Source organism: Alosa sapidissima, chromosome 3 (assembly GCF_018492685.1).
Source record: "Alosa sapidissima isolate fAloSap1 chromosome 3, fAloSap1.pri, whole genome shotgun sequence".
Classification (NCBI taxonomy): domain Eukaryota; kingdom Metazoa; phylum Chordata; class Actinopteri; order Clupeiformes; family Clupeidae; genus Alosa; species Alosa sapidissima.
This window is the reverse complement of record NC_055959.1, coordinates 31,865,368-31,878,959: the sequence shown is the minus strand read 5'-3', so window position 1 is coordinate 31,878,959 and position 13,592 is coordinate 31,865,368. Positions and strand designations below refer to the sequence as shown.

Sequence of the window (13,592 nt, the reverse complement as noted above, 5' to 3'; positions counted from 1 at the left end):
CAGCCAAAGAGGACACATCGTAACTCCTCTCCTAGTTACTCTCCATTGGCTCCCTAGTAGCCAGAATTAAATTTAAATCTCTCACTTTGGCCTATAGGACACTGACTGGATCTGCTCCTAGTAATTTTAATTCAATTATCAAGCCTTACATCCCCAACCGCCCACTGCGGTCTTCTGATGAGCGTCTGTTATGCCGACCAGTCATAAAAACTATGTCTAATTCAAGACTCTATTCCTCAGTGGTTCCATGTTGGTGGAATGAGTTGCCCAGTGCTCTCCGTTCTTGTGGTAGTGTTGGGTCGTTTAAGAGGGGTCTAAAGACATTCCTGTTCAACATGTACTTAGTTGTTTAAGCGCTTATGTGTTATGGTTTGTATAATATTGTTTTATTTTCATTAGGTTGTTGATTAATCTGACATTATTGTTTATTATTGATATTCTCCTTAATGTAGTCTTACCATGTCATTGTTTTTATATTATTGATTGAATGGACATTATTGTTTTATTATTGCTTTTCCCCTCATTTTCATTGCTTATTTTATTAGGCTATTAATGGATATTGTTGTTTATTATTACTATTCTCCTAATTATATTTGACCAACATTCTAATCTGTTCCCTGTTGTGTGACGCTTTGGACAAAAGCGTCTGCCAAATCCATAATCATAATGGACATGATGTAGCCTACTTTTGCTGTAGATGTGCTGAAAAATGACTTATATTTCAGACAGCAGGTACAGCAAGTTACCATGGTACCATTATTTTCTGTTTTGCGTGTTGGTCTATTTATGATAGCCTGTGTCAAGAAACAAAAAGTCTAAAATATTCATGAAAAAGTATTTAATTTTCCAAACCACTACACTGTTTCAGTTCATGAGAAAGTAACTGAGAACACAACCACACAAAAAATCTAAGGTACAACAAGCAAGACTGATATGAATAAGCCCTCTGACCACTTTAGCTCTTAGTTTCTCCGTAATGGCTCATGTCATCACCAGTGTATGTAAATCCATCCATGGGTGGCCTACCCCCTCATATTCCCAACCTGTCTATGGACCACTGCTAGGAACACCATAGATTTGCATTAAATGTTTCAATTGTTCATGAGGATTGTCATTTTCTACTGTTTCCACACCCTGATCTCCACACCCGCTGTCCTCACTGACTGCTGTAGCATCGCTGACTGCTGTAGTATCGCTGGGTGGTATTTCAGCCCTCTGACTGACATCAAACTGCGCTTTGCTGTCCACTGCCTTCTGAATTTTCCGGAACAGCTCCTCACAGGCCCCCTTCTCTCCCTTGCTCAGCAAGGACACGTTGAGGCCGAATCGTGGCGTCCTCGACAGGCCGTCCAGCACCCCCACCACCACTGGCCACTCCGCAGGCTGGAAGCCCCGAGACAGAACGAGCAGCAGCTCCCCCAGCAGGCCAAAGCCCACCTCTGCGCTGAAGATGCCCCTCAGGACCTCCCCTCCCAGGGAGACGAGCAGACTGTACTTCTCGCCAACACCGCTGCCCAGCCTCCGCCAGTCCCGGCTGAACTCCGACGCTGTCCTGGGCTGGAAGTCAGACGGCTGGGGCTGTAGGTGAACAGAAGACTGTTACTCAGTGTGTTGCCATAAATGCTGGGCCATTTCTGTCACTCTGTAAATGTAGAACAACATTTCTGTTCTACTATCTAACTGAGACTACTCCTAAACTTGCCCACTACACCTGATCATTTCCAGAGCGAGCTAGATAGATAGATACTTTATTGATCCCCAGGGGATCAATAAAGCTACAGCAGAGAGGGTTAAAGCGGAATCAAGGATCTTTGGCTACAGCCACTGCATATCAGTAGCCTAGCTTAACAGACCTTAACAAGTGCAAAATCTATAGACAGATGCCACACAATAATGTTGGAGGTATTTTTTGTTAAAGGATTTAGCTCAATCCAGTGAAAAAGAAAAGAAACACAAAAGCTATAGCCTGACAGTGTGTGTGTGTGTGTGTGTGTGGGGGGGGGGGGGGGGTATGACAATGGTTTTATGATCGTTTCAGACCAACCTGGATCCCTTCAAAAGTCTGGGGGTCGCGACAGCTCTTCGTAGAGGCTACCGCGTTCCAGGGCTGCTTCCGTGGAGCACCGGCTTTGTCTTTCCTGTCCAAGGGTTTCAGGTGAGATGCTAATACAATATCTCTGAAGACACAAGATTTTAGTTAGCCTACCTTCAAAATGTGACCGATTTTTGACAAGCACAATTCAAAACGACTCAATTATTTAAAAAATAATCTATGGCTAAGCCCACTGACGTTATTCAACTCATTTATCCGATTTTACCTAAATTCCTCATAGGTGGCAACTTTCTGATGCAAAGCCCTGAACTTTGCATCGTTTTCGCGACGATATTTCTTGTCAGCTTCCACAGCAGACTCTAACTCTTTTTCTAGGGCCGAGAAATTGATCACGAATTCCGACTCCTCCATTTCTTTCCGCAACTGGGTTTGAACAAAAACTGTTATCGATAGTTAGCAGGATCTCTCTCAATGTAAGGATTTAATCTCCAAACTAATATTATCTTGAAGAAACCCAATTTACCAGAGCCACATAAAGAAACGGTCAGTGTACAACATGCAACTTTAGCCCCACTTCCGTTGACATACACGTATCCATGGTAACAATCACATGACCAGAGGGGGCAAGTCAAGAATTAGAAATAGGGGGATGTTTACGTTGTTTACCTGCCATACACATTATAGATAATATACTTTAAAAAAATATCAGTTTTTCAATCAAAGAGGGGGAGGATATGTTTATTATACACAGTAGTTAATAAATGACCGAGGAAAAAACACAAAAACAAAACGCACAAACACAAGGAGGAAAGCAACAAGGAAGTCACAACTGCATAGTGTTTGCCAGTAAAGTATTACATAGATCTTGAGTGACAACTACACCACCACCAATGTCTTTGACATAGGATATTGTGGTATACACAAGTACAGTATCAGACTAAAAATATCATTGTTACATGTAGTGCGAAATTAACATACTTCATGTACAAAATAGGTTAAAGGGCCCAAAAATGTGCAAAATCTTGGAACAAATGATCACCAAGAACAGACCTCACAAATAGCTATTGTGAGTGGGTGTAGCATGATAAAACATTAAAAAGGGAATTTATTAATGGGGTGGGTTTTTTTAAAAACAAATCTTATTTAACAACATTTACATTGCTAAAACAAGCTCAGGTTGTAAAAGAGGTCAGCTCTTCTTCCGTCTTAATCGCTTCTTCCAAAGCCTTGACAGCATCTGTAGACAGGATGGAGTTCAAACTCATTAGAGGGCAATTAAAATGACCACCAGTGAGAATCAGACCCACTTCTACATGACTTCAAGGTGTAACAAAACTACAAACCTAGTGATCTCTGGAAAAAGTCTCTGATTTCTGGTAGACTAGCCAAAGCATCGAATGATGGAGAGACCATGGATGCATAGAAATCTCTGCCAGCCTGAAACAGTGAGAAAAAAAAAGAGAAAGAATTTGAGTGTGACAATAGAAGGGAACAATTTCTATACACCATAGAAACAATACAGATATCAGCTTAAATTAATGTTTTGGAGCAAAAACAACCTAGGGTCTATTTTATTTAAAGGAAGGCTTAAGCAGATTAGTGGTTGCAGCGCAAACCACAGTCAATGAATGCGAGAGGGGAGTTAGCTACTACTATTCTCGTGGCCTTTCCATCAAGGTGGCCGCGAGAGGAAGACAGCTACGGTAGCCTTATAACCTTTCAAAACATTTACAATACTTCGATTTGTCTGTAGATATCACCCCACTACCACAGAAGTGTCATTCTATTCTGAACATTGTCAGTGGTGTAAAATAGTTTGTTTTTGATATGAGTGTATGCCCCGTGCGGTTTCACTGTAAGCCAATTTGGCGTTACGGCAAACAACGGTCTTGCTCAAAACTCCACCAATTAACACAATTACGCTCTCAAACAACAGTTTGAACCCGTTAGCTTCTGAAAATAGATCCTAGGTTGTTTTTACTCTAGAACATTCCTTTAACCACATCAATGGTAGTTCAAATCATATTTCAATGATGGGTAGAAATCAGATATGGACCCTTTCAAGAGAGTTCCATTATCAGCATCATAGTTGGCCCCACAAGACTTCCTTTTTAACATTCCATATGTTATCTTAATGTAGAGGAAGTAGATTGGGGCCCAAATAGAACGTTCAAGCATTGTTTTTGTTTTTATTGATGAAAGGGTCCATACCAAGATCTCCTCTCGTAACTTCTCCTCCATCTCCGCCACCTGGGACATGACGTCATACAGGGGAACGATGGAGTCCTTCAACAACAACAACAAAAAAGCAAAGCCCCGTTATCCGCATGTTCTAGCAAAGTAATTATTAACATTGGATTAACAGTTAAAACAACCGTTAAAATGATACTCACATCTGAGGAGCTGCAGCTGGCCGACATCTCTCCCTTGTTGGCTGCGTCCTGCACAGCCTTAGATGTCCCATTCAGCTCCTTCACTCTGTACAATAAACCATTTATATCAGTTACATCATTTCCAACATTACTATTTTATTGCTCTAAAGTCATTCACTTGAATTTCCCCTAGGGATCAATAAATATATCCATCTATTCCCATCACCCAGTTGATATACTTTGCCCATGTCTTTGTTTTGGTGTCTCTATGTGTCTGGTAGACATTTAAACTGAACTATTTTCATTCTTTAAAAGGACTAAGGAATGACAACAGTAGGACAAGTGGAAAAGGCTCGAGATGTGGACTTGATGGAAGGAGCCTACCTGTTAGCATAGCGAAGCGTGTTGAGGGTGTAATCACAAGAGCCCATACCAGGTGAGATCATTGCGATCTGAAGAACAAAGATTTTGTAAATACTTGAAGGACAACATGAATCCAGAATAAACTGAACAATCTATGCTATGATTACCGTACCATGCATGTCCTGGAGTTCTCTCCGATAAAGGAGTCACGAAGAACTTGAGTTAGCTTGCTCATCCTGAATGGGATGTGGTCACTATTGTGTCCCAGGGACCGAATACATTCCTGCCAAATTATGGGAACATAATCATTAGTGTTAGGTAACTTACGGACCCAGTAAAGAGGTGTTGAAAGATTTCTAGTTAAGGTCATAAGCACACATTGACGGGACTTGTCTGACATCACAGGCATTAGGTACAGATGTCTTACTCACACTAGATAATGCAGCAGAGGCATCTTTGGCCTCAATTACTGACCTAATGTGCAAGCTAGAAAGAGACCAATGTTTCTTTCCAGACAAGTAAATTGCGAAGCCTTGGGTACATTTATGTATTTCATCTTTGTCAGTAATGAAACTAATTGGACCTCTGTGTCTGAGAGGCAGTAAGTGGGTTGTATGTGGTGAGCGTTCTGACTGGGTGATGCAGGGCCCAAAGTAAACAAAACATTTTCCCCACAGTTCAGGTGCAGCAAAGCCGCAGTGTGGTCTGCATCCATATTTGACATTATGCAAAAGAGTGAGTCATACACACAAGAGAGCACAGAAATGTCACATAGTTGAGGCTGCCATTTGTGCTCATGTTGGAAAGCATGCTTTGCTAGAATAAAAGACAGAAGGACAAGTTTGTATTTCATACCAGTAGCATTTCAATAAATTGTACACTGAAGGCCAAATGGTGCATTTCATACAGTAGGTCTTCATTAAATTGAATAGCGAGTATCCACGCAACTCAATTAGAAGACACTGTTCAAAGTGAAGGCAAAACCTTGACTTCCAGAAGCTTTAAGCTGCAGTACATCTTTCATACAACACTGCAGTTACTTTTCACTGATCAAGGCATTCAACAGACTTTCATCAGTGGACCTGATGGACAGCATTGCATATTTACAGCCTTTACAAGCGCGTCCAGACAGAGACAGACAGACAAATGGACGGACGTTTGTTTTACCTTCAGGGCCAGCAGGCTACGATTGATCTCGGCGGTCTCTGCAAGAGTCTGACGGTCGTTGCTGCGGACGTCCATTCCCCGCTCGTTCCCAGCTAGATCGACCAGAGAGAACTTGCCGTGTAGCTGCAGGTTACGCCGCAGGATAATCTGCAGCACTGCGTGGGAGCGCGAGGAGTTGGCGTTGGCAAACGTCTGGCCTGACGTCCTGCACGCACAAACACAGCGTGAGAACACTGCTACACATAAAAACTGTTTTCCATTTACTGGCCAGCTGCACAGAAATAACATGGGCACTGAACGAACGCACTTTCCTAAAGGTTCCAGCTCAGGACAAATCATGACTGCTACAAGGAATGGCCACTGGACATTAACAATCATTTAGCAGGAGAGTGAGCACTTATGAAATTAAGAGATTAAGTAACCCCAGTGAAAACTGAAAAAGAGTGTGAAAAAGTAATTGAGAGACTGTGCACGCTTCCATCTGCTTTGTTATGAGAATTAAAATTGGGTAATCCTGATTAGAGGGGAGATGTGAAAAGCTGCAAGATCAAAGCATACGATTGTCTGTGAAACATTAGCAAAAACATTTCTGTGAATCAAAAGGTCCATCAACCAAATCGTGAGGTAATTCATGCCACTCCACTTCATGCAAATTTCAAGTCTTGTCAGTCAAAATTACGTGCTGAAAATGTTAATCAAAAAAGTTGGATGGAAACCCAACTATTGACAGAGCCCCCGACTGACCGGCAAGCACTGCCCCTCTCGATCATCTTGATGACGTCTCCCACGCAGGTGACGCTCATCTCCTGCAGGCCGACCACCTGAACCTGCTGCCACTCGTCTTCCAGCACGCGCAGCTGGGCCTTCTTATTCAGCAGGTCAAACACCTGCAACCACGGACTGCATCAATACACATCGCACCATAGCAGCGACAGAGACAAATGTATTACAGAGTTGGATAGATGGAGGAGTAGCACCAACAACAGTAAATAGGCTGATATTTCCGGATCTCTAGGAGTAAATTCTCAGAGACCAAAGGCTTTGATAATACAGCCAGACTAATTCAAATGTAGTCGTGGAACACTTAGGCTTTGTTTAGACTAAGTAAATTAGATAGACAGGTAATTGCTGTTACAGAAGGAGGTGGATCAATAACTAAAAATTTCCCTTGGGATGAATAAAGTATCCATCATAAACGAGAGAAGACCAAAACAATAAATAAATAAATAAATAAATAGTTCTGATTAATTTTGTAGTATTCAGGAGTCTGATTGCTGAAGGGAAGAAGCATTTTTTGTTGTTTCGTTTCATATGAAATCTGGAAATGCTAAAAATCTCATTTGGGCTGACAGTGTGAACACAGACTTATTAGCCTGGCTCTGCCATCTCAATTAAACTCAATCTTGGATAAGATTGTAGTCTGGATAACCTTCACAAAATGAAATCTCTCAGCCACTCTGAAGGATGGGTCAATCAACAACCATTAAGCAACCACAGTACAAACAACAGTACAAATAATTAGCCTATTACATGCAAATGCCTACTGTAAATCATAAGTAGTGGCCAGAACCTACCTTGCCATTGTAGATTTCAAAAAACGAAACAAAGGGGTCTATATCTGGGTACTGCCTCAAGAGGCTGAAAACATCTTGGGCTGTGACGGAAAAGGGACAGTAAGACTTTGACTCAGTTGAATTTGTTCAGATGAGCAAATGCAAGAAACTCCTTTACCTGCCAAAGCATAGATGCCCTTTGAGCTGTTCTGGTTCTTTCCGGAAAAATCTCCTCCCATTGTCTATAAAAGTGAGCAGGAGATATAATATATAAATAATAAGGACAAATAATCACGTTCCACAAATGTCAATGGGATATGTACAGACTGCAATTGTTGAAAGAAAAAAAGGGCCACTTACATGAGTTTTCCCACTGCCAGTTTGGCCATAAGCAAAGCAAGTTGCCATACCACCTTCAAAGATGCTATGCACCAGAGGTTTGGCTGTGTACCTGGCAACGGGAATTAGAAAGGCAAGAAATAATAGCTATAAATATTAAAGCTGTATTTTGTTGTCATTTTTGCTGTCCAGTTACACCTGCCCAGGCTCAAACCCACATACTTGCAGGACCTCTGATTAAAAGGCGAGCATGCTAGCAGAAAGGCTACACCCCATGGGTGCTAGCACGTGTCCAGGCATAATCTGAGGGAGGTTTACGTGCGAACGTGCCAACACACTGGCTACCATTAAATATATAATGAACATAAAAATAACATTCATGAGCAATAATATCAAGTAGGATTACCTGTAAACAGTTTCATTGGTGACCTCTTCATCAAATGAGTGATCAAAGTGAAAGACCTGGTTCTCCAAATACTTTGTGAGATCCACTTTCTGCTTGGGCTCGTGAAACAGCAGCGTTCCATTCCCAGGAATAGTCACAACATCAACTTCCTTTCTACCACGTTCTGAATAATTGCATTACATAAGAAAATTGATTTCATTTACTTAACTAAAAAAATAAATAAATAAATAAATAAAAATACAATTTATGAGAATGTATTCCCCCCCCCCCCCCCCCCCCCCCCCCCCCCCCGTTATTTTGTGCTCCCACTGTGTCCATACCTTTCTTGCTTAGTGGACGCTTTCGAACACACACACATATTCTGGGATTTTGCACCTGTAACACAAGCAAAGACAAAAAAAAAAAAAGTTTGCTTGATTTTTTTTTTTTTTTTTTAAATCATAAACTAATACTTCAGAACTTTACAAGGCAACATACACGGCCAGAATGCGACATGGGAACTTTTTCCACAGTCTCTCTGTATTCCTCAATCATCTGGTGAAATGGTTTGTTAGTCCGACTCGCTTCTGCTGGCTAAAACAAACAAAAATAATCAAATTAAATGAAAACCAAAGCTTTCATGCACATTCAAGCACATCTTTTCAGGAGGTGCTTCACACGTTTTTGGTCCAGTTAGTGCTACAGTTCTGAAAAACGTGTAAGGTCACAAAAGGTCATTCAAAGAGGGATGATTACTTGCCTTGACCTTCTTGGTCTGGGTATCAGAGGCTTTTGGCATGATTGACAACCGCTTGCTTCCAGCAGCACTACCATTCTGTGATACAGACATTCGACGGGCTAAAAGAGACAAAGACAGAGAGCGCTTGGGCTGTTAGCAGACATTTATCAGACTGCAGTTTCGGTCACACACTGAAAATGAGGGTAAGAAAAAACACACAAGGGAAAGCCTGAGTCTAGTGCAATCATTTTGGAATTTTCCAAAGCTACTTAGATAAGTCAATTGTATTACAAGGGCATTGTTACATCGTCCCCGGAGCAACTCGGGGTTAAGTGCCTTGCTCAGGAGCACAACAGTGGAAGCCGGGAATTGAACCCACAACTTTTCTGGCTACTGCATGCTAGCCCAGCTCCTTAACCACTACGCCACCATCGCTGTTTTGCCTCACCTGCCGTGCTTGGAGGAGCACACCTTGATTCCTCACTCTCGCACATAGCCTCGACCAGTGGGAGCTGGGCAGTGTGCTTTGGCTTGGTCCTTTTGGGATAGGTAGGCAGTGCTGGGGGCAAGAGTTTGGAAATCAGAACCATCTCCAGCAAAGAGCAAACAGACTCCTTTCACTGAGACTACAGGTAGTGCTTTTCTAGAACATAAGGCTTAAAGTAAGGGAACTGTCTGCAGTTATCAGACATTTTCAAAGCGATTTACAATTATCCGCAATTATTTACAATCAACCACTTTCAACCCTGCTTAGGGCTGAATTCCAGCACAGAGCCTCTGACCTTTAAGGCTTGACCATAATACAGGATGTGCCTGATCATAAAATTCAGCCGCTCACATATTATGGCCCTACATAATCATGCTCCCATCTCACTGACCTTGGTGAACTTCAGTGCATTCCTCCCCAGCAGGTCTACTTAACATACCAAATATGACATTCCGTCTGGAATTCTCTTCCGTCACATCAGGCATTGTGAATCCATTACAAACTTTAAAAGTAACCTCACTGTGTCTTGATTTCTTATGACTGCATTAGCTGATATCTGTCATTTTAATATTCTATTCAATTTGGATACATGAAATGACCTTGGGTGTTACGAGACTCTTTTAAAATAAAATGTATTATTTTATTTTTTTTCTCATTTCATTCCCCCTTCCTCTCTCACAGGACCATGTAACAGGGTTAACACAAGTCAACTGTAAAATTCCATGACAATTCCCTGACAAAAAAACAGAATTATCATGACTTACTATATACTGAATAGTAATATATAACAACCAATGATCTCAGAGCAGCCACATAGCGTTCAAGAGTCTTTTACTTTTTTAGAGCAAGAGATGAATAAATGGGCATTGAATAAACAGAGTTGGGCTACTCAAGCAAGCAGTAAAGCTAATAACCAGATATACACCAATTCTCTGTGGAAACATATTTGTATTAATGTATTTTGGCAAGTCAATTTTAAACTGCTACAACAAAATTCCCTGATATTCCATGACTTTGCCCCAAAAATGATCAAATTCCGTGACTTTCCATGTCTGGAATAGATACGATCAGTGGGAACCGTGATGTAAGCATAAAAATATTCAGCAAACAACCATACACCACACCCTGGGTGTTGGCTGAGCCTAAGCCACAGCATCTTAACTACAAACTGCCCCACTGACCACTCAGTTATGATGAGTAAATGGAAAAATAAATTTGTTCCCAGCCAGTGTCACGTACCTGATGGTCTAGGAATGGCGGATGGGGGCATGTCCTGGGCCACACCGTCACTAGAGACAGCGGGGTCCACCACAGTTGACTGCCTACACGCAGCCCTCGAGAAATTGGATGTGAACCTCTTGGACACTGATGAGGTTAGAACGAACAAACAAACAAAAAACAAGCCAGGGGAAAGCTAGTTAAAAAAACCCAGCCAGAGGGGACACATTCACAGCCTCTTCCTCAATCAACAGCCAAGTGACTACTAGGGGGGAGCCCAAAACATGATTAGTGAAGCACTTCAGCCAAGGAAAAGCAGAGGCAAAAATAATGAATAATAATAATTTTGCTTTGATCTGTAGAGAGCTACTGTGCAGCGCATTTGATCAAATCCAAAATTGACAAAAAAGTCCACACCTTGTGCTCCATTAAAACACATAGTAAGGAGTGAAGCAACTAGTGTGGGTGGCCGTGGTAAGCACCTTAAGCATAAACCCAATCATTATTTAAAGTGTACAGCGTGTTACAATACTGGACTGTATTCAAATCAAGACTGTAGTCAATCCCAAGAAAACGTGCACGTCATGCAAACCTGGCTCCTCAGACGGACCGGCTTGAGGTGCAGCTTCAAAGGACAAACACACACACAAATATGTGAGGGATGTATATCACAATATGACATGACAAATTACTGTACGTCACTGGCATTACAATGATTACATACTGTCTGATGGTGGGAGCATTCTGGATGACCTGAGTCTCCCTTCATATTTCTACAGGAAAATAAATGAAAGAGAGATTAAATTGAGGTTCTGTTACAATGAGCAGATAACAGAATGTGTGTTTGCTCAGGTGTGTTTCGTCACCTTCTGTGCTGGGGGCTGCTCAGCCGGCACTTGGACAGGCGGTTTGGGAGTCTCTGGCTGCTGGAAAAGGTGCGCGTTGATGACCCAGAGGTCAGAAATAGCGATCTATAACAGAAAATGAGAAGAAATTGAACAAACACAGTCAGGTTTGTTTGCATGTACTGTTTTTTTACTCAGCGATCCTCCGATTTTGACAAGTAGGCAGACAACAAGCCAGTGTAGTGTAGAGTGACCAGATGTTGCCTGTTTCTGGGGACAGCGAGTCCCCATCTTCGCCTGTCCCCGGTCAAAATACATGAAAACCAGTTGTGTCCCTGCTATTTGAACACAGATCATTTGATATATTAATTATATGGACACCCAAATAGTTAGGGTCTCTTGTTTTTCAGGAAATGTCATGTTTCATCTAAATACATTTGGTCACTGTAGTATACAGACAGCAGCATGTAAAAACCATAACAAAGCTTTAGTCATTGAAGTGACAAGAACTGAAACAGATTCAGATCAGAACAGTCACCTCTTTCCCCTTATAAGCTCCATCCTCCTGCCATTCAACATTCACGGCAGCTTTCAGCTCATCCACACTTTTCACAGTGGCAGCATGAGTTCTCCCTGAAAACAACGGTCAGAATTTGTACAAAACTATGAGACATTCAGTTAAGTTAATTAATGACTGTTCAAAAACAAATAGCATTAGGGTTACCTAATCCCTTAGGGTTTTACTTTGACCACTGAACTGATCACATTAAACATCAGAAGAACAGGCCAAGTTAAAACTTAGATGAGAAGCCAGCTACAAGTTAGCTTTGCCTAACTTTACGTGAGTTAGAGGTGTAACGTTAAGTTACAAAATGAACCAGGATTGGGGCCTGCATTTCAGTTTAGTAACCAGAAAAGGCTAAAGAGTTAAACAGAATTTAAAACACAGGTCGAATTACAGTAACCTTAAACGACGCCTTTGCTAGGACAAAATCAGTCAAATGTTAGCTAAGTTTGCTAGCATAACTAGTTGGAACCTACGATGCACTACTAACGTTAACTTACACTTTCAACAAACTTACCATCGCTGCGACTAATCATGACAGCCATGCCTATTTCAAATTTAGCCTGTTCCATGTCTCTAATTAAAAAGCTAGAAGCTCGAAGGGAATATTTTAGTGCAGTTGCAATGAATAAGAAGTTATATCCAAAACAATCGAAAATCGCTCTTCCCGTCAACCGCCCAACATTTAAAAGACGTCAACGGAAGTGGCCGCTGGGCAGGTCGGGAAAGAAAGGCGGTGCCAGGTAGTCTATCCAAAATGTGCTCCAGAGAATTTGCTAGGCTACTATATACCCTCTCTGGCCCATTGCGGTGCAGCAAAAATGTCACTTGTATATCTGTGGTATTTTTTATTTGGCTTTGAACATAGGCGTACATGAAATCTAGACAGTAGCCTATCAATAAGGAAAAAAGAAAAACAACAGCATCACTACCACACAAGTCACAGTAGGCCTAGCCTATCAATCAATTTAGACTTCAGTTTAATTAAACTTCCTTCACTATAGCATAACAAAGACGGATGTCCTTTACATTTTTATTTATCCTGGAAAATGTTTCTCATGTGTTCTCAGAGAAAGAAATTATGCCCAAATGTTGCATCTTTTTCACAGACTATCTTGCACTAGCTGCAGCATGTGAAGCAAATGAGGATGCACCTTTCTGTGTCTCTGAGGTCGATGTGAGCCATCTCCCATCTCCCCTGTCATCCCCCCAACACACACACCAAGACCCCTGGCAGTTGGGTTAGCCCCTTGAGCCGTGGATCTGCCCAAGGTTTCTTCCTTGGTAAGGGAGTTTTTCCTTGCCCCTGTTACTCCTGGGTGCTCCTTGTTGGTGCCTCCCCCCCATCCCAATCCTCCCCCACATTTTTTTATGCAGCCCTTGCCACTTAATCTACTAAACCCCTCTTCTACTGCACTTTTTACCCCCCATAAATGCACAAATAGGCTGACACCAGACATAATTTCACTGCATTTCTTACTTCCAGTAACTATATGCATGTGACAA

General features: G+C 41.7%; 2 protein-coding genes across 6 annotated transcripts; both read right to left on the bottom strand.

Annotated features, from left to right (window-relative positions):
• Nucleotides 1-823: 823 nt before the first annotated feature.
• On the bottom strand, nucleotides 824-2,662 carry ccdc103 (coiled-coil domain containing 103). 3 transcript variants are annotated; one of them, XM_042085335.1, is made up of 4 exons: nucleotides 2,577-2,659; nucleotides 2,319-2,476; nucleotides 2,045-2,177; nucleotides 824-1,578 (listed from the first exon to the last, which is right to left on the bottom strand). In XM_042085335.1, the coding sequence occupies exons 2-4, from the start codon at nucleotides 2,462-2,464 to the stop codon at nucleotides 1,048-1,050; spliced, it is 810 nt and encodes a 269-aa protein (XP_041941269.1). In that variant the 5' UTR covers nucleotides 2,465-2,476; nucleotides 2,577-2,659; the 3' UTR covers nucleotides 824-1,047. The 3 variants fall into 3 exon arrangements, with proteins under 3 accessions (XP_041941269.1, XP_041941270.1, XP_041941268.1); XM_042085336.1 differs by having other exon boundaries at nucleotides 2,045-2,138; nucleotides 2,319-2,662; XM_042085334.1 differs by having other exon boundaries at nucleotides 2,319-2,660.
• Nucleotides 2,663-3,182: 520 nt separating this feature from the next.
• kif2c (kinesin family member 2C) lies at nucleotides 3,183-12,824 on the bottom strand. 3 transcript variants are annotated; one of them, XM_042085301.1, is made up of 22 exons: nucleotides 12,604-12,824; nucleotides 12,060-12,154; nucleotides 11,543-11,647; nucleotides 11,401-11,449; nucleotides 11,269-11,301; nucleotides 10,698-10,823; nucleotides 9,420-9,530; nucleotides 8,993-9,090; nucleotides 8,731-8,826; nucleotides 8,574-8,628; nucleotides 8,254-8,416; nucleotides 7,869-7,959; nucleotides 7,687-7,750; nucleotides 7,530-7,609; nucleotides 6,700-6,842; nucleotides 5,956-6,160; nucleotides 4,961-5,071; nucleotides 4,810-4,877; nucleotides 4,447-4,531; nucleotides 4,263-4,339; nucleotides 3,397-3,479; nucleotides 3,183-3,290 (listed from the first exon to the last, which is right to left on the bottom strand). In XM_042085301.1, the coding sequence occupies exons 1-22, from the start codon at nucleotides 12,656-12,658 to the stop codon at nucleotides 3,226-3,228; spliced, it is 2,058 nt and encodes a 685-aa protein (XP_041941235.1). In that variant the 5' UTR covers nucleotides 12,659-12,824; the 3' UTR covers nucleotides 3,183-3,225. The 3 variants fall into 3 exon arrangements, with proteins under 3 accessions (XP_041941235.1, XP_041941234.1, XP_041941236.1); XM_042085300.1 differs by having other exon boundaries at nucleotides 3,397-3,490; nucleotides 4,265-4,339; XM_042085302.1 differs by lacking the exon at nucleotides 11,269-11,301 and having other exon boundaries at nucleotides 3,397-3,490; nucleotides 4,265-4,339.
• Between the last annotated feature and the right edge of the window lie 768 nt (nucleotides 12,825-13,592).